The 20627-nt window shown below is 36.3% G+C and overlaps 2 protein-coding genes across 2 annotated transcripts; both read left to right on the top strand.

Moving 5' to 3' along the window:
- The first annotated feature begins 4378 nt into the window (after positions 1-4378).
- LOC132122863 (fructose-bisphosphate aldolase C-A) lies at positions 4379-9472 on the top strand. The gene is made up of 9 exons (XM_059533350.1): positions 4379-4517; positions 5700-5820; positions 5912-6123; positions 6625-6679; positions 7401-7561; positions 7651-7734; positions 8049-8223; positions 8313-8512; positions 8602-9472. Exons 2-9 carry the CDS (start codon positions 5709-5711, stop codon positions 8695-8697), a joined length of 1095 nt encoding a protein of 364 aa, XP_059389333.1. The 5' UTR covers positions 4379-4517; positions 5700-5708; the 3' UTR covers positions 8698-9472.
- Positions 9473-15769: 6297 nt separating this feature from the next.
- Positions 15770-19285, top strand: LOC132122864 (serine/arginine-rich splicing factor 1A). The gene is made up of 5 exons (XM_059533351.1): positions 15770-15905; positions 16026-16242; positions 17409-17623; positions 17697-17869; positions 18528-19285. Exons 2-5 carry the CDS (start codon positions 16040-16042, stop codon positions 18720-18722), a joined length of 786 nt encoding a protein of 261 aa, XP_059389334.1. The 5' UTR covers positions 15770-15905; positions 16026-16039; the 3' UTR covers positions 18723-19285.
- Positions 19286-20627: the final 1342 nt, after the last annotated feature.

Here is a 20627-nt window from a genome sequence, read left to right on the forward strand (position 1 = left end):
TAATTCTCAACCAGAGAAATATCACTCCTGTCATTGTGTGGTCTAGACATTTATTATGTATTCAGGAATATATGCTCCGGGTGTGTGCTCACAGTGTGTTTGTGTGTTCACTGCTCTGTGTGTGTGCACTTTGGATGGGTTAAACGCAGAGCACAAATTCCGAGTATGGGTCACCATACTTGGCTGAATGTCACTTCACTCAATATATAAAAAATGTGCTTAATTGATATGAACATATATGCAGACAGTTAATCCAAGTTACTAAAAATATCTATACGAATTCATAACATATACAGAAACCACAGTTTTGCATAATTTTCACATATACCAAGACAAGGACCATATACACAGTTTATCGTTTGTGTCAAATGTCCATCCCAACTGTGAAGCACGAAGGATTTAGCTTTTGGTATGGGGATTTTGGAATAGAAATATTAATGCTGTGCCGTCTCATTTAGGTCATCTCCGCTTGACTGATTTTGGGCTGTGTCTCGCCGTCTTGAGCGTGGGGATAGAGCTTTTACTTTCTGTGGCACAATACAGTACACGATTGAGATCTGAGATCTGAACTGCACTCTTTTGTTTACCATCAGCTATACTGTATCCAGCAGTAACTAAAGACATGTACAGCTCTAAGCAAATGAGCTCTTTCTGTAAAAATAGATATTTAATTACACAATGTGGTCATTAAACAGCTCCTGAGGACCTTAGCGGCGGCCCGTACAGCCACGCTGCAGACTGGTGGTCTCTTGGCGTTCTTCAGCCACTGGAGGGGAGAGACATATCTAGCGGCCATACTGCAAGATGAGCATTGTACTTGATGGATGTGTGCAGATCTCAGTGATATTTTTTATTGTATTAAGTATGCTAATGAATGTCAGTACACAAGGGTAAAAACCAAGAATCACTATGACAACAAATGGTAGAAGGTAGAACAGGAAACAGGAAATAAACAAAGGAAGTGAACACAGAAACTCTGGGGGCAGAAAAACAGTGCAAAATAAGAATTCACAGTGAAACAGAAACACAGGCTGGATCATATTGAAATATAGAGAAGTAAAATATATATATATATATATATATATATATATATATATATATATATATTATTAAGATCATGATAAGATGTTTTTGGGTATACCCAATATTTTACTAATTAAACAATAAAACGTTTAATAAAAAATTAAATATTAATTTATAGGTAATTAATACTGAAAATGTATGATAAAAAAAAATACCTCATTTAAATTAATTTCTCAACATTTCTTTACATTTTATTTCTGCCTCCTTCAAATCTGAATGGCATATAACCCTGTTATGCAAATATTCAAAGCTGTCTTCCTAAATCTTTCGTCATGTTTGAATATAGCTTCTGGGCGAGATCCCCGCACGTTGCTCATGGCGTCTGGAGCTATTCCAAGGCCAGAAGTTTTTCCATGGCATGTCCTTTGATTCCCAGCTGCTGCAGCAAAGTCCCATTGAGCCAGCCCTCGAGCTGAAGAATCATCCTGACCGACCAGGAAGGTCGATGTGAGGTTTATCATTAGACCTGCTTCAGAATTTTGAGTGGGACCTACTGAACTTTCCTTCCACCCCAGCAGATTTGTCTCCTACCTTGATGAAGATTAAGGTAAATGAAGACAATTGCAGGGGCAGAAACAAAAGTAACAGGAATCAATTTTCCATTAAAACATAAAATATCCATGAACTATTTTTTTCTCTGTAACAGTCAGTTTTTTGCCAAAGACAAAGTAAAATGTCACAGTAATTTTCAAATAATTCACCATAAAGCACAAACAAATATATATATATATATATATATATATATATATATATATTGTATATATATTTGACAACATCACCTCTGTTTTGCAGTATTTGCCTTAATAGTCTATGAACTGTTGGGTTTTATTTACTATAGTTCCTGTGTATAAAGGAAAGGAGCATATAATTTAAATTAAACTCTTATATATATATATATATATATATATATATATATATATATATATGTATATATATATATATATATATATATATTCATGTTGATTGCAGCGATGCCCAGTTTATTTTTGTACCATAAGAGTGATATTGTAATATTAATTTTAGATATATTGCCAGTTACTTTTTTGCAAATAATAGTTACAAATGAAGCCAAATCAGAATCAACTTCTGTCCATTTCCAGGCAATACGTGAGGAATGGTGTTTTGTTTAGAAAATAATCAGTGTTTTTTAACATATTTGTTGAGTGAATGATTTAGTGTCTCCTTCATAAAGGCGTGTCACTCCTAAATAAATCAGTGTTTTTGAATGAAACAGTTGAATGAATGATTCAGTGACTCACTCATAAAGATGTATCGCTTGTTTTGCTAATGAATAAATCAGTTTTTTTGAATGAAACAGTTGAATGAATGATTCAGTGACTCACTCATAAAGATGTATCGCTTGTTTTGCTAATGAATAAATCAGTTTTTTTTATGAAATGGTTGACTGAATGATTCAGTTACACGCCAATAAAAATGTGTCACTTGATTGCCTGTTGAAAGAATCAATGTTTTTAAGCAGAACAGTTCAGTAAATGATTCGATATCTCACTCATAAAGACATGCCACTTGTATCACTCATAAAATGAATCTGTTTGGAACAAATCATTTGAGTCGATGATTCCGTGAGATTCAAAGACTCACCTGTCACCATCTATTTATGAATCAATGTAACCTGCAGAAAAAGTCCTTGAAAAATCTAAAACCTAAATACAAATGGTGAAAATCCCATTGTTGGATACAATATAAAAGGCTAAAGGGCTACAACTTTACTAATACACGTCACAGAGGGGCAAGCTAGCTTTTGGGAATACAGCATGGATCAGAAAATCACTGAGGTACCGGCACAAGGAGCTACTGTAGTGTAGAATTAAAATACAATTATTTGCAGTATACAGTGGTTATGAAATAATATCTGAATACACAATATATGAAATATGTTGATTGATATTGATTCACAGAACAAATATACTGTGAAATCAAAAGTAGAATGTGTACAGTGGAATGTATGGTGCAATGCTAAACAATAATACAATGCACTGCAATACAATTATTTTATACTGTGTATATAGTGCAGTTATTAAGGTAATTAGTATCTGAATATTTGATGCCATTATTGGATTGTCTGGAAACATTTTTCAGCAGTATTCTCAACATATGTCCCCAAAATAGAACTCATTCATCAATTGATGTGGAGGATGAAAGTAGAATTTTCTTTCACTAGAATTCAAAAGATAGAATGGTAAAATATATATCTATGAATGATACCTTGAGACATTTCTCTAACTTTGAGACTTTGGTGTGACCTATTTGTGAGAGCAATGACAAACCCAAATGGGAGCAGCCTTAATAGGGCTGAAAATTGAACACCAGATAAAGCATCATTATTAATGTTTTTAATTAGGTATTAGGAAAAAAAATTCACAGCCCCAGTAGAGGTGGCTTAAAATATCTGTAACTCTTAACAGTTCTCCTGAGAGTCTACTTCCAGCGGTCTTATAATGAAACATTGGGTATCCCTCTAAACTGCCACTTTTATCTATAGTACCTTATTGGTTTCATAATAAGAATTCAACAACATGCTCCTAAAACGGTCTGGCTATTTTTATGCATATTACATGTGATATGAACAAATTATGCTTACAAGCTACAATTAGTTCTCAAAGCATTGATCAAAGAATTTCACAACAGATCGACGCTTTAGTAAACTACATCTCCAAACTTTGACTAATTTTTGTCCTTGAAAACTAGATCATAAAGTCATCTAAAAATTCTACTCACCTGTATAGAACTAGAAATTATGCCATGACCCCACCTAATTTTTTACCACACATATGCTTGAATCTCAGCCGCACTGTGACTGCCAACATTTTCCTAAGGGACTGATAGGAATCTCAGCTGAATAGAGATTTGAGGATTTGCCTGAGGCATATATGATCTAATTATATTATTGACAGGAATACAGCCCGCTTCAGATTAAAATAATAATGGATGTGGCCTGAAAGACTGTTACAACAGGTTACAAAGTTACAATGATACCTCAAATAATGTGGCTTACAGGCTACTATTAATACCTGGCAGATAATAAAACTTCAAAAAAATCCCATTGACTTAAACTGAACAATGAACAACAAATTTGTGAGTGCACAGTAACACTTTGGAATGCACACACTCAACTCTAACTATGAAAATGCAAAAAAAAAAAATCTATAGTAAAAATATGGCATTGCATTGTGTATGAAATAATGAGAATGGTAGAGAAATGGGATCAGGTGGGCAACCTTTGGTGGCCTTTAACACCTCCTTTAATAACTTAATGAGGGCATGACGTTAAGCTCCGCCCTACAAGTGTCAGCATCCTCTGGGATATCACCTTCATAAAGAACTGGGACACTGGCACTGTTAAAGAATCAGTCACGTCTCATCTTGTCTCAAAAAGCCTCTTCGGTCTGAGTGCTTCAGTCTGCTCTGACTTGGTGAGTAATTCCATCTGTTGAATTTACTGCCACAACCATTTTGGATTACAATTGTTGTGCAAAACATGCAGTGGAGAAACAACTTTGTAAGGTTTTTATTGCTAAAAAGTTATGTTTTCACAAGCAAGTTACCATTTAGAAAATGCACTGTGTAGATAATTTTTAATGCTTGGAATCATATAGTTTTCCAGAGAGCTGTGTAAAAGCTGCTAAAGGTTTAGAAGGTTTTCAAGAAGTTACCAAAGTTAAGAACTCTCAAAAATTACATTTTGCTGTACTTTGGCAACTTGTTTATTCATTTATATATGCATGAGGCTTGTAAACTGTGTCTATGTGCTTCATTTGTGGCTGCAGATAACTAAGTTGCCGGCATTTCTAACATTTAGTAGAACAACTTCTGTGCCTTTAAGGGAAAGTTGTGTTGGATTCATCTATTTAACCTTGTTTTTGATGGCTATTTCATTTCAAAAGTAGAACTTTGCATCAATTCTACATTTTGAAGACAAAACTCAGAAATCGCTAGAATATGTCCCAAATAACGACAAAGAGAAAGCAAGTAAATGAATTAAACATAAAATTTTAGTAGAAAGACTATAATTGTATTTTATTGTAAAATATACTTCAAAAATGTTGTTTACCTTGTATAAATCTTTAAGAGTAATTCAGTGCATCTAATTAATGTTTATATTGTCCAGATAAGGATTGTTAAAAAATCATTTTCTAGAGATTAAACCCACAGAGACCAGTTTCTAACCAAGTAAAGATTCTATGGTTGTGCATATACTAGAATATACTATACTAATATATATATATATATATTTTTTGATTTCATAAATTTCCATAACTTTTCCAGCCTGGAAATCACAATTTTAAAATTCCTTGATATTTCCAGGTTTTCTACACTCAAAGTATTTTCCAAATTGATTTTTACCCTTGTTTCCAGTTACATGTAGTTATGTTTTAGGAAATATTTGCAAACTTTACAAAAAAAAAAATTATCGTTATAAAAAGTTATCTGTTTTTAGATTTCAAACTTGTATTTCATTTTCATGTGAAATTCATGTGAACCATACAAAACTCTGTTATAAGCTTAAATGGCAAAATATCGGGATGTCACTGTAATCCTAGATTGATTATATTGTATTGATTTACTGTTTCTACACTATCCTCGGATTGTGCCAGACATTTAGGATGACCCATCAGTTTCCTCCTCTCACCACTGAGCAAAAGAAGGAGCTACATGAGATAGCTCTACACATAGTGTCACCAGGGAAAGGCATCCTAGCTGCAGACGAGTCCATAGGTTAGTGTGGCTTCCTCCAGTTAGTCAACATAAATTGCATTGTGAAAGAAAAGCACAAAAACCCACTTTGATCCTGTGGATGTTCTAACAGGAAGCTTGGGGAAGCGTCTGAACCAGATAGGAGTAGAGAACAACGAGGAGAACCGCCGTCTTTACCGACAGGTGCTCTTCACTGCTGATGACCGCATTGATAACTGCATCGGCGGAGTGATCTTCTTCCACGAAACACTCTACCAGAACTCTGATGATGGCGTCCCATTCGTCAAGATGATAAAGGACAAGGGTATCACTATCGGAATAAAGGTATAAAGTCTCGTCTGGGTTCACTAGCGTAGATGTAAGAATATTAGCTTTGACACATTTAGCCTTGGTGCTCATGCGGGCACTGTGAGTTTGAATTTAGATTGCAACATTCCCCAGTGCAATATTTCCCTGCGAAATGTCTCATTATAGAAAAAGCTAAAAAAGTGCAGTTCATTTAGTGGGATATTTTTGGGACAGAACTATCTGTTTGTCCAAATAATCGCAGATATGGGGAGTGTTTGCAAAGCCTGTTTTGGGGAAACATTGTTTTTGAATATTGTATTTAATTGGGCAAAAATGATACCTTTGTGCTGTATTTACCCCCTAAAGGATTAATTTTAGAAACCTTAAGGGTGCACATTATTACTCTAAGCTACTAATATGCACCTGTTGTACTCCTACAGGTACAATTTTTGCACCTTGTTTTCTGACAAGGCGTTTAAGTTAATGAGTTGAATTTAAAATATTTGATTTCTAAAATATTTTGCACTTTCTTCACAGGTCGACAAAGGTGTAGTCCCCATGCCAGGGACTAATGGAGAAACCACTACACAAGGTATTTCAAAGATGTCCATTCTCTGGATCTGAATATCTGATCATTCAATTCGAATTTGATTTCACTGTTGATAAATCTGAGTGGTAGACTCCTTTAAACTTAGTTTCTTGGTTCTTGATTGAGTAAGTTTTTGAAGTTTAACCCTTATATTATGTTCCAAGTCAGTTGGACGAGCAAAACATTTTTGAGTTGTCAGAAATGCTGATTAAACCAGGATAATATTTTCTTAAAGTTGTAAGACTCTCTCAATGAGGGTGCGTTTACACATTAATGGTGTACTAAAAACGGAACAGCTTTTCTTTGTGTTTTTTATGTACCAAAAACAATGCTGGCAAAATTATCCCTATTCACACAGATCCACATAAAAGACTGAAAATGCTGTATTATGCATGCCATGCCAGTAGTTGGCGATGTCTCTTTGTAAAGGAATACTGTGCATATACGCGTAGACTGAAAACATGAACACATACACATTAGTGTCACCATTTTCTCAAATCAAATCAAATGTTCTAAAATGTATTTTACATGAAGGCAATAATGTTTAAGCATATTTCATGCCCCCCAAATCTTGTTGTCCTATAAATGAATGTCCAAAATGCATAAACATTCTTGTGTAAATGACCCCTTAGAATTCATTTAGGGTTTGTTTGACCCAGAACGTAACAGAAGACCGAATTTTGAAATAATACAAGGGTTAAATGCAGCTCTACTGTCTCAACAGGTCTGGATGGGCTCTCAGAACGCTGCGCTCAGTATAAAAAGGATGGAGCCGACTTTGCGAAGTGGCGTTGTGTGATGAAAATCAGTGATACCACCCCGTCAAACCTGTGCATTAAAGAAAATGCTAAAGTCCTTGCTCGCTATGCTAGTATTTGTCAGCAGGTAAAATGTTAATTAGGCTAAATTGACTAATAAGAGATACAAATGGATCTTTGCTAAATCTCAAGTTTATGTCCCATCTGTACTTGCAGCATGGGATTGTACCCATAGTGGAACCTGAGATCCTACCTGATGGAGACCATAATTTGAAGCGTTGCCAGTTTGTTACAGAGAGGGTCGGTTATACTCTGCTTCTTAACGGGATATTAAATCCAAAAATGAAAAATTATTATTTATTCCCCCTCATGTTGTTCCAAGCTGTTTTTGTTCAGACAATGAAATGTAATGGGGTTCAAAACAACATCAACAGCAACATTTATAAATAGTTTATGTTCCATAAAAGAAAAGTTACACCGTTTTGGAACAACATGAAAGTGATTAAATGATGACAGTATCTTCAGTTTTTGAGTTAACTCTATTTTTTTTATATGCTTTTACTATTTCAAAAGTACTGGAATCAGATGATTTAGATTCACTGTCATTTATTCAGGTACTTGCAGAAGTCTACAAAGCCATGTTTGATCATCATGTGTATCTGGAAGGCACACTTCTCAAGCCCAACATGGTGACCCCTGGACACGGCTGCCCAACCAAATACAGTGCAGAGGAGGTTGCCATGGCAACAGTCACTGCTCTGCGGCGTACTGTCCCGCCCGCAGTGACAGGTTGAGGATATATTACAAAATATAAAGCTGATTCCATATTTAGTGATGAGTCTGGACACTGCGTAATTACAGACTTCCTGCACTTTCAGGGGTGACCTTTCTCTCAGGAGGTCAAAGTGAGGAAGAGGCCTCCATTAACCTAAATGCCATCAATAACTGTCCACTGGTGAAACCCTGGGCTCTCACCTTCTCATTCGGCCGAGCTCTTCAGGCCTCAGCTCTGAAGACCTGGCGTGGACAGAGAGAGAATGAAGCTGCCGCAACCGAGGAATTCATCAAACGTGCAGAGGCATGCCAACCAAATCTATTCATAGACAGACAGACAGACATATAGATAGATCTTCTTTCTTATCACTTCTCTACTTTTTTTCTCCTCAGATCAACAGTCTGGCCTGTCAAGGGAAGTACACGGTTTGTGGTGACAGCAGCGGAGCCACTGGTCTTTCCCATTACCTTTCCAGCTACGCATATTGAAATGCAGCTGATTCCCATAATCCAGCATTAGCTGAAAGCTAGCAGACTTTACTGTCACTTCCATATAAAACACTGAAACATAGATAGATTATTTACTCCTAAATGTGATGTTAATATAGAGTAAAACAGCACATGAAAGTTATGGCTAAGTAACCCGTCTGCAAGATGTCTGTTAAAGATCGCTTAAGCATCTGCTGTGTACAAACATCTGGTAGACATCTTTCAGACATCAGCTTTACATACATTATAAATTATAAATATCTTAAAGACATCTTCTAAATGTTAATTTGTCATCTGATAGGAAACGTCCTATAGACGTATTGCAGATGAGCGAACACTCTAAAAAATACAAAACAAATTGTCAAAATAGGCGTCTCTGTGATGTACGTGTGCTATCAGGGAAGTTTCTGGGAATGTGAAATTTTGTGGTGTCCTCTGCATGTCTTCAAAACATTCTAAAGTTATAGCTGTTTTTGCCAAGATAGTTCTTTAGGAAAGTAATGGAACCGACGAGATTATTACTGCATTTGATTGATCCTTATCACTTACTGTCAACATTTAAGAGTTTCTTAGGATAGATATAAAGATCCATATGCTTCTGTAATCTATTCTCTCATCATCTAAAGCTTTAATAAAGCCTTTGTTCTGATGAAGAATAACCACTTGGATCTGTATGTTTGGCTTGAATGCATTATCGACAAAACATAAGTGAAACTAAATAACTTACAACCTGAATACAAACGGAAAATGCTGCAATAAAGTTGTGATGATAGAAGATGTGTCTTGACTCCAATCTTTACACACTATAGTAGGCTACATATGCAGTCTTCAGTACTATTATTAAGAAAGAAATTAAAGCTCATATGCCTAAAAAGGGCTTTGTGACATCTGTTCTGTCTTGTTACAAAGTCTCCTGGTTCAATTTTTTGCCATTTCAGAGAAACGAGAGTGTCAAAATTGCAGTAACTACAAAATCCAAACTAATATTAAGGCAAGCTGCAGTAAGTGAAGTTACTGCATTCTGGCTTTGTTTTCCTGTTAGACACCACAGATACTGCATGGTCTGCCTTGGTATCCCATGGTAAATGATGGTTGAAATTGCGTTTAAACACAAATATCCAAAGACAGGTAAGATAGATAGCAAAATATAAACTCCTAGCAAGGCAAATGACAGCTTTATAATCAGTTAACATTAACTAGCAAGATGCTAGCAAATTAAACAACCTACCTGCATTGCTTCATATCCACTGACAACGTAATAATAATCTGATTTATAATATTATTATTAATTTTTTGTTGAGAATTTTTTATACACCTTAAATATACTTAACTGCAGATATGAACGTGATACAGTACAAATATTTTAAGCATCCCTTATTCTGTCCCTTATTTTCCTATAAAGAATCACAATTATCCCTTATTTTCCTATAAAGAATCACAATTATCCCTTATTTTCTTTTATGGGATCCCTAGTTATATTGTTAGGAAAAGTTTGTACTTGGTCTGTAATTAATTACTTTTTAAATAAAATGAGCAAAACTCTTTGTGGTGAAAGGAGCATTGCAATTAAGATGATTTTGAGGCTTGCTACGGAGTAATTTTAACATTCACAACAAACACCAATAACACTATTAAAGTTATTAAAAACAATCAACATGTAGTAAGAAACACAAAAAGAAAGCTGGATGAACTATTTTTTTTAATCTGATTTAGTTTGTAGATACTGTCCTTTGCTTTTGCAATATATTTTAATTGTATAAGGTCATACAAAATCAGAGTGCAGTATCTTCATTTTAGTGGTCAAAGGTCACATCAATGGTCATGGTTTTTATCTAAAAAAAATTTCATCCTAAAAAGGCTTTAAAGGTACAATTTGTAAGATATTTGCAGTAAAATATCACAAAACCACTAGGCTAGTGTTATATATTTTGTCCAGCTGATTACTAACAATATCTCTAATGTTTTCAACTACTTGTAAATCATGAGAAAATTCCAATTCTAAACAGTGACACGGGGCAGTGCAGTCGCCTGTCAATGACGTTAGTTACCCTTTGTTACCGCCTTTACTGACGTAGAAACCACATGACAACAGTGTCGTGGACAAATGCGGAAGTACCTTCGCGTCAAACTTCAACTAGAAAAAGATGACGAACGCGGGGCATCACGTCTCTAGACCCGTCTTTGTATGTAATCTACTCATGCAAATCCATGATTTATCTTTCGGCCTGATTGATGGCCATCAGCGGTTGGGTAGAAGACAACAAATCCCATCATTCCATGCTTCTTCTTAGCGTCATCAAACCACACAATTGTTATTGTTTTTATAGTGCCCTCTAGTGGCAGGGCCTACAACCTGTACCTTTAAGTGAGTGAAGTGACATTCAGCCAAGTATGGTGACCCATACTTAGAATTCGTGCTCTGCATTTAACCCATCCAAAGTGCACACACACACACTGTGAACACACACCCGGAGCAGTGTGTGTTATTTTGACATTTATTCGTACACTGAACCGAGAACCGTTTCTGTCGGACGCGTCCGATTCGAGATTTGAGGAGCTGATGATACTGCGCATGTGTGATTCAGCGTGAAGCAGACCGACACAGTGCGCATCTGAACCGAACTGATTCTTTTGGTGATTGATTCTGAACTGATTCTGTGCTAAAGTTATGAGCGCGGGTAGAACCGGTGAACAGTTTGTTTTTTTTCAACTGGTTTATTTGATCGAATTGTCCGAAAGAACCGGTTCACTTGAGCACCTGCTCCTTTGCCCCTTAAGTGCCCTTTTGTCAAAGCAAAATTTCCTCGAATTTTTCTTGTAATAACATACCCTTTTGTGAATGCCTGCCTGCGCCCAATCATAATATTAGTACAATTTATTAATAATAATTTAGCCGTAAATAAAATGACCAACATGATGACCTTTCACCTGACGACGACGACCTCATCCGACCGGGACGATTCCTGACGCCGCACGCGCATTTTTTTAATTGTTAGAGAATATTTTCAACACCGTGGCAGCTGGTAAGTGGTGTTTCATTCTCAGCTAAGTGATTTTGATATTTATTTACTTATTATTATTTTACAAGAATGATGTGATGTGAGAACATGCAGATATGTTGTTTATATTGCTGTGTGTAGCCTGTAGTGCAGAAGTAACATTAGCGTGCTGTTTGAGGGAGAAAAGTTTCACAGGCATCGAAGGGTCTGGTCTTTTTTATGTTATTTGACTAAACTTTTATTATATTACAGTACTAATTTATTTTTTTAACACGTAGAGTGCCTTAAAATAATTATCACAACACTTCTAAGGCTTATTCAGATTTTCTCATTCTCTGAATTATCATTATAAAAATAAAAACAATTCAGAAATGAATTAAAATATAAATATATTTGAAATGTGATGCAAATATTTTTTCTACAATAGCAACAGTGTTTACAACAGCAAGACCACTTTAGCCTGTAAACTCAATAATATCTCTCTGGAAATAAATGTAAAAATATTAATGTCAATAAAAAATGCATAATATACCTGACATCAAAGTGCAGTGTGAAGGATATAAATAACAAATGTAGCCTGTCATTTGTTTACATTGCAAAGGTGTTCAGTTTTAGACAACTACAACAGTAATAATAATATTAATCACTATATTCCAGTGTATCAGTTTTTTAATGTTTTGTATCAATATTTAAGGTTGACTTGATTGATTAGGTGCAAGAGTAGTAGTGATGGTTAAAATAATAGATTAATGCTGAAATAGTAAATTGAGCCTTGTTCCTAGATGGACAGAGAGTGGAAAGTAATAGATCAAATTAGGAGATGGAGATGGGGAAGAAAAAGAGGGAAATGTAGAGGCACAAGTGGCAGAAAGAGAGCAGGGAACAGCAAGCCAGGAGACAGAGACTGGTGAGAAAGGAAAATGTAGAGGCACAAGTGTTTTCTATAGTTTTTACTATAACCGCTGTTCTTAATTATTCTGTAGAACAGAGAAGAAAAAGCCATCAGGTTGGGACAATTTAAGACATTTCAGTTTCTAATCCCAGAGCTATTATTATTTTAAACTTAAAATTGTCTTCTCTATTGTTTCTTTTTGAAAACTGCATCAAACCATTTGCTGCTGTATCAATACATAACCATCCATATCGATACACGAATAAGCAAGGAAGGCATCACAATATATTGCTGTATTGATATTTTGAACAGCGCCATTTAAATCCTTGTTCCATGTGCCCCTTTTATACTTGAGCACCTGCTCCTCCAAAGGTCTCTGCACGGCCCTGCTCAGAGGGATTGTCAGCCACGTTAAAAAAGTTAACCGCTTAAGTCATTTGTGGATTAATGCTTATTGGAGACGTGAACCATAATTTAGTTCGATTTGGTGAACTGGTTCAAGAAGATCCGGTCAATTCAATGCCAATATTATCCGAGCGCACAACTGATGCCTGCGCGTGCGCTAAATGGCTTCCGCGAGAGGAAAACTAAATCGGACGCGAGGAAACGGGAGCCCGCGAGCTCATTTCAAACTCTCGCGCGCGCGTGACGTGTACTCTGCGCGCAATACAATACAAGCCCTCGCGCGCAATAAAAGCCCTCGCGCGCGCATCCTCATTCCCCACATCCTCGCGCTCGATCATTTCACCTCTGCTCGCGCGAACAATTTTATTTTTGTCAGTCGTGAGGCGGGGCTTGCTGTTTTAGTTGTTATCTGAAATGTCATTGGTTATTCCCCTTTTCCTGAAGTCAGTATTGGACGCCTGATAGAAAATGAATAATAATTCACTTGACTTGACTCATGACTTCATCAGTGGACCATATACACGTGAGTTATCATTTCATTTGCTTGTTTAATTTATTTTTGTCTTTAATGTAATTTAATGCATTGTTCATAGAGTAGATCTTTTGTAGATACTTGATTAACTGGAATTCTTCTGATTGCTAGTGATTGCAGTCTTGTAATAAGAGATACACATATTTTACAGACTGTAATGATGCACACACACACACACACACACACACACACAAATATATATGTATATATATATATATATATATATAAGCTAAATGAATGACAGTGAAGTGTTTAAAAAGTGTTTTATCTTTCAGCGTTTAAATAGATACATCGTAATATTTGAAGGTTAGTTTAGTCTGTTTTCCTATAAAACACAGGTTTCATCATGATTGCATTTGATTTACAGTGTTACTAGTCATCTACTATCAAGATCAGTCCATTCACTATGAGGTTTATGAAAATTGATTCCTGTTTATTGAAAAGAAACTTGTAATACATTCAATCCCAATGTATTTACTTATGTTCTTTTTGTTGCATTATTTTTTTCCTTTGTAATTGCAGGTTGTGTACATGAATGCGGCAAATAACTGGGCCTTGACATCTTACCAGTTATTCTCAGAAGCAGTCCAGAAATTTGGTATACTGTCAAGGGAAGTACAGTAGAAGAAAAAAAGCATTTGAATTTTCTTTGAACCAGGGTCAAGGGAGACCAAGGACTGGAGAATGTACTGATCGCCAGGTTCATGTTTTCTTCAAGAGGCACACACCAACATAGTTTCATTTCTGGTAAAAGTGTCCATAATCAAATGTAAAGTACATTTGTCTGAAATTTCATTTATTCCTAAATTTAGTAACTTAAGTTATCTGTAGGTAGCTTTTAATGTCAGTTTTATGTAACAAAATATCTTACAATTATTAATAAATAACTGATCTGTTTTTAAACCTGTTTCTAATAGGATTGACTGCATTTGGTGTGATGTCAGAATCAAGGACTCAGACATGCTGCACTTGCTGGAGGCCTAAGGACTGATTGACTTATTGAGGACCTGTTTAGTGTACAGTACACTTTTCTCTCAAGCATCCAGGCAGACTTGGACACATTTGCAGAAGCCTGGACTCTTCATGCACTCTCCTCAGAAGGCAGTCGAAGCTCAGAGCAGCTGTGGCACATTGGACTGATACACACAAAATGTACTAATCTGAGAGATATGAGGTATGGAGACCCTGCTTTCTTTACTCTGTCTCCACACTGCTGTTCATGCATATGTCCAAGTGGATTTTTAACTATGTATTTAACTGCTAAATCATTAAGATATTGAAGAGCTAAATTTAGATGTGGCATAGCAGCATGTGAAGATATTTCCATATTTCCATTTAGTCATTTAGCAGACAGTTATCCAAAGTGGCTTACAGATAAGGACAATGGAGGAAATGAAAATCAACAAAAGAGCAGTAATACATAAGTGCTATAACAACTCACAGTTAGGTTGATGCATTGCACATAGCAAGTTTAAATATATATATATATATATATATATATATATGTTATAATAAAAAGAAAACAGCTAGAATAGAAAAAGAGTAAAACAAGCTAGTGTTAGAGGCCTTTTTTGCATTTTGTCATCAGAGCAATTGTTCAACAATGTTAATTCTCTATGAGTTTGGATGGGTTGAGGACTCAAACACCTGCTGAATTCAACTGGTGCTAATTTTCCTGTCAAATAACTGGATTTTCTTTGTCAGGTTTTTTTCTACAAATATGGGGTAATAAAAAATGTAAATCAAAACAATAAATCACAGCTATGACCCAGTCTAGATATGGCTCTTTGATGTCCTGAAGATTTAGCAGTTAAATACATAATTCAAAATCCACTTAGATTAACACATAAACAGCAGTGTGCTGAAAGGGTAACTAAAAGAGGGTCACCGTACCTCATATCTATTCACCTTTGATTATGGACACTTTTAGCTCGGATATTGACGCATCAGTTGTGCGCTCAGATAATATTGGCATTGATTTGCCGTCATACATTTTTCTCAGTTTAATTGTTTGCGTAGTTACTACACTTTTCCTTTTTTAGGGCAGTACAGTTTACCACAGCAGGAGGTGCAAATAAGTAAAATATGGACTTAACCAGAGGACCAAAATAAACAGCACTACAGTAAATAATAAAAGCTTGATATACCTATTCGTTCCTTATCCATTCCAATTACCCAACCACATAAATATTTTTTATTGTTTTAGGCGTCAATATCCGAGCTATTTCGTGTCGCGGATGTAGCTATGCAATTAACCGCCCCTCAGCCTGCTTCTCCAGATTCATCCGCGGTGGTAAAGCGCGCTTGCTGAATAGGAAGCGACCCGCGCGACTTCAGAGGAAACGAAGAGGTGCGCGTGCGAGCGGCGCTTCGGAGAATAGTAAGTCTTTTTGTTTGGTATCTGACTGGTGTTGCGCATCATTTAATGTATTTCGCAAGTTTAACAAACAGCTGCTGCATATCGGAATCGAAAACAGTATTTTATGTATCTGCTCAACAGCAAAGTGAAGGTTTATGAGTGCCGAAATGTCTGGCGGTGTGATCCGCGGCCCTGCTGGAAACAACGACTGCCGCATCTATGTGGGAAACCTACCGCCTGATATCCGCTCTAAAGATGTCGAAGATGTCTTCTACAAGTATGGAGCCATTCGAGACATTGATCTGAAAAACCGACGAGGCGGACCTCCATTCGCTTTTGTCGAATTTGAAGACCCGAGGTGGGTACAACTCAACCTTTAGCCTTTAGCCTTCAACCTTAAGGCGAACGTTAATCTGTTGGTTTAAATGTTGCCGGTTTCACTTTTTTTAAATTATAAGAATTCTTAAAACCTGTTACATGAAGACTGCGTTTGAGCTATCTATATAGAAACAATTGTGTATTTTTTTGTGTACTTTTGATTTCTGTGCTAACCTGCTAATTAGCTTAGCCATGCTCACCATGTTTCCAGAGATTTTTATTTTTGTTTTTATTAACTAATGTTTGGCGTCACAGGGAGTGTAAGGTTTGCAATTTTTACTTACTAATTTTCACCTAACACGTTTTTTTATGTTTTAACCCGTCACCCACATTTTTTAACATAGACTTGAAAGTGCATGATCCAAACCTAAATTTCTATAATTCATGACTGAAAACATTTTGTAACATGATTTTGATGTACCGTTTTAATGGTAATGCAATGTTTGGTTTTTATATGGGGTTTCAAAGGATGAATTTTTAGATTTTATGTTTTTAAATGATATATAATTTATGATGATTTCTGAAGTGTGATAAAGAAAAAGGCAACAAAGACTACTTTTTTTTTTTTGACAAAGGTTAGAACTCCTGTTATGATGTAGGTTTTTGAGGTGCACTCTTGCCATAAATTAATCTATTACCTTTCCGACATAATTTTTTAACAAAAAAGATTGGTAACATATCTGTTTAGGAGTCTTAGACCTTTTCAATGATATATAGTTTGTCTTGATTAGATTAGGAAGTAATTGTAATATAGTGAAGTAAACGTAGGTGGCCCACCGAGGGCCCAGGTGACAGCTAACAGGTTTAAGCTTGTTTTTATTTTTTATCTTTGTTAGGCTTCAATACCTGCCATAGGTTTGGATATGGAAATTAGCTTTGTAACTAGACAAATTACTTCTTGAGCTTGATTCAGGTTAGTTTCAGTGAGCTTTTTATACAAATGACTGTTAAGCAACTTCTCTGTATTTTACTCTTCTGTATTTTAAGGCAATTTTGCATTGCTTTTAAAGTGTTTAGTCACTTAACTACCATGTCAGATGAATTAATACTGTTTGTAGTTTGACTCTGTGTGACCTCTAGCCACACTGACTGGTTTTTCATGCCAGGTTTGTATTTACATGCTGTTCCTCCTCCTGTTGCATTTAGAGATGCCGAAGATGCGGTATATGCCCGTGATGGCTATGACTACGATGGCTATCGTCTTCGAGTGGAGTTTCCCAGAAGCGGGAGAGGAGGATTTGGTGGCGGCGGTGGAGGAGGAGGAGGAGGAGGTGGTGGTGGTGGTGGTGGTGGTGGTGGGGCTCCTAGGGGTAGATATGGACCCCCATCCAGACGTTCAGAGTACAGAGTAATTGTTTCAGGTACGGAAGCATCACAGCTTTAACTAATTCAAGAGCTGTCGGAAGTTGAATTCACCGTTGTGTTTGATTTCAGGGCTTCCACAGAGCGGGAGCTGGCAGGATCTGAAGGATCACATGCGTGAAGCAGGTGATGTATGTTACGCTGACGTTTTCCGTGATGGCACTGGTGTGGTGGAGTTTGTTCGCAAAGAAGACATGACCTACGCCGTTCGCAAACTGGATAACACAAAATTCCGGTCCCATGAGGTAGGTTTGAGATTTTAATCAGAATTTTGGGATTTACTTAGCATTGGAATATTTTTAAGGTAAGAAAATCCCTAATGTTGTACTTGGAAGATCTATGTTGTAAGTTAACTTACCCTCGTGAATAGAGGTCGAGCGATGTATTTTAGCCAATTAATTGGCATTGATAACTGCATCCTGAGTTACTGGGTGAAAACTTGTCTATGTGGAGGATTTTATTCCATTTCTTTTTTTAGAATAACCTCTTTAATGTAAAATTGCTTGCTTTATGCATGTTTTACGAACTTTCTGTTCTTACAAACTTTTAGGGCAAATTATGTAAGATAATGGTAATTATATGGTATACACAGTTCAGTACTAATTTTCATTGCTTTTTTTGTTCCTATTGCCAATTTTAATAGCTATTGGTTATCAGATAGATTTTTTTAACTTTAATGGTATCAGTAAAATCCAGTCCTCTGTGACTTTTTTTGAATACCAAAGTTAAACCTTATCAAACTGGATTCTTTGTGTACTCAGTTGGTACTAGTTTATGGAAATGAGAATACTGGTGTACACTCAAAGAACACTGTTTCATTGTAGGAAGTCTGGTAAGTATAGTGTTAAGTGTTGGCATGCTTGTACGTTACACTTGCTCAGCGGAAAGTTCTGTCTCCGCCAGGGAGAAACTGCGTACATCCGTGTGAAGGTGGATGGTCCCCGCAGTCCAAGCTATGGAAGATCAAGGTCAAGGAGCCGCAGTCGCAGCAGGAGTCGCAGCCGCAGCAACAACCGTAGCCGAAGCTACTCCCCACGCCGCAGTCGAGGATCCCCGCAGTACTCCCCTCGCCATAGCCGTTCCCGCTCTCGCTCCTAAACGAGCCCTCTCAGAGCCCTTGAGCCATTTTTTTTTAATACAAACCCTTTGTTTTAATTCCACCCTTCTTGTTTCATGAGACAGTGATCATCTTATGTCTTTGTGTCCTTTTATTTTTCTCTCCCTCTATTGGTTATTTTTAACAGATCAAACCCAAAATCATTTTTTTTTCATAGACCAAACAAAGGGTTATGTAATGGCTCCCGATATTTTTGTAAATGCCATGTATGAAAGTTATTCATGGGATAGCGGGTTCCACAATTGTTTTATGCTGTCTTCCTCTAGACATGATACAGAACTGATGCTTTGTAATAAAGGATTACTAAATCTATACGGTTGCGTAAAAGGGTGAGTTTGAACTCCAGAACAAACCTCTAAAAAAACAAAACAAAAAAATGAATCTTTGGCCATTATTTGGGTAACTGAACCAATTTTACATCACTTTCAAATCAGGTGGTATCTTTCGTTGCATTGTAAATATGTACTGGTCAAATGTCTAGTTTGGTTTTTGTGTCCAAAGACAGATTGCAGCTTTCATGTTTTCATTAAAATGTTTGATTCAGTCTTAGTGTTAGGTTGATAGTCTGTCTTCGCCTTAATGCTGTATGCATGCATTCGTCAGAGAAGGCAGGGTGAGTGGATTTGATTCTAACTCTTTGCCTCCTTTGTTTTGATTTAGCTGGTATCTTAAGATTTGGATTGGAGGAGAGGCTCAGTGGATGCCGGATCACTGGGATCAGTTCATAATGAAGATAGGATAGGGAATGCTGGATACATGGAACAGGATCAATTGCTCCCAGGATCATAGGATTTTAAGAACTTAATTCAAAAGTACTTACTTGTACCCTTTATTTTTTCAGTACCTCAGTGGAAAATATAGACATTTTGGCCCTTCACATTTTTAACACTTTGGCGGAGCAGATGCTGGAACGGTCTGTGGGGATGGAATCAACAGGAACAGTATGGTAAACTGAATTTGGGATGGGGGGGGGTACTCAGGCATTTTTAGATTTACACTGTTCCGATGTAGATGGGAGATGCTTTAACATTGCTAGCATTTTTCTTTTTCTTGAACACTTTTAGCCTAAATAAAGGTTTCATTGGTACAAAAGTAGTGTATGATGCATTACTTTGATTTTTTTTTTTTTTTTACTGCTTTCCAATTGTTCAATATTATGAAATTGACTTTTACAGAAGGTTCACCTGGAATTTAAAGTTTTCAATGAAGACTTCAAGACTAAATATTTGGAAGAAAGTTTCAGCTGTTTGTCCTTACAATGGATGTGAGTGGTGTCCAAAACATTATACAAACATGTTCTATAAAACAAAGCAAGTTGTACAGGTTTGGAAAGACATGAAAATTAGTAAATTATGACATACTTATGTGAATTGACAAAAAAAAGTTTGTTGTATTTAAGGTACACATTTTATAAGTTAATACATTCCCTGGGAGTCAAACACATGGCCATGTTAATACCGTGCTCCACTTTGTGAGCTACAGGAATAGTGTAAAAAAAAAAATAAAATGCTTACCTGTCCCTTTAAATCTGGATGCCACCCAACAGTTGAGTTCTATATTAATGTGCAAAGTTGTTTAGTAACTATAAATCGTGTAAAGTTGGGATAATTTACTACATTAGTTGGAAAATCGTTAAGAAAAATAAGTTAGTTGTAGTTTGTTTTTGATTCTTTATATTGAATTAAAAACATAAAACGCTTCAAATCAAAGTATTCCCGACTCTCAGAAGAATGCCTCTTATGAGCCCGTTCTTTTTGAGATTGAACCTGAATCACTTAACTACAAATGATTACTTAAGTCACCTCCAGTAAAATGAAAAAGATTTGTTGTGAGAAATGCTGACTGGTTGTCACGTGTGATAACGTGTAAAGACATTTTTTTGGAGT

This window comes from Carassius carassius, chromosome 41 (genome assembly GCF_963082965.1).
Source record: "Carassius carassius chromosome 41, fCarCar2.1, whole genome shotgun sequence".
NCBI lineage: Eukaryota > Metazoa > Chordata > Actinopteri > Cypriniformes > Cyprinidae > Carassius > Carassius carassius.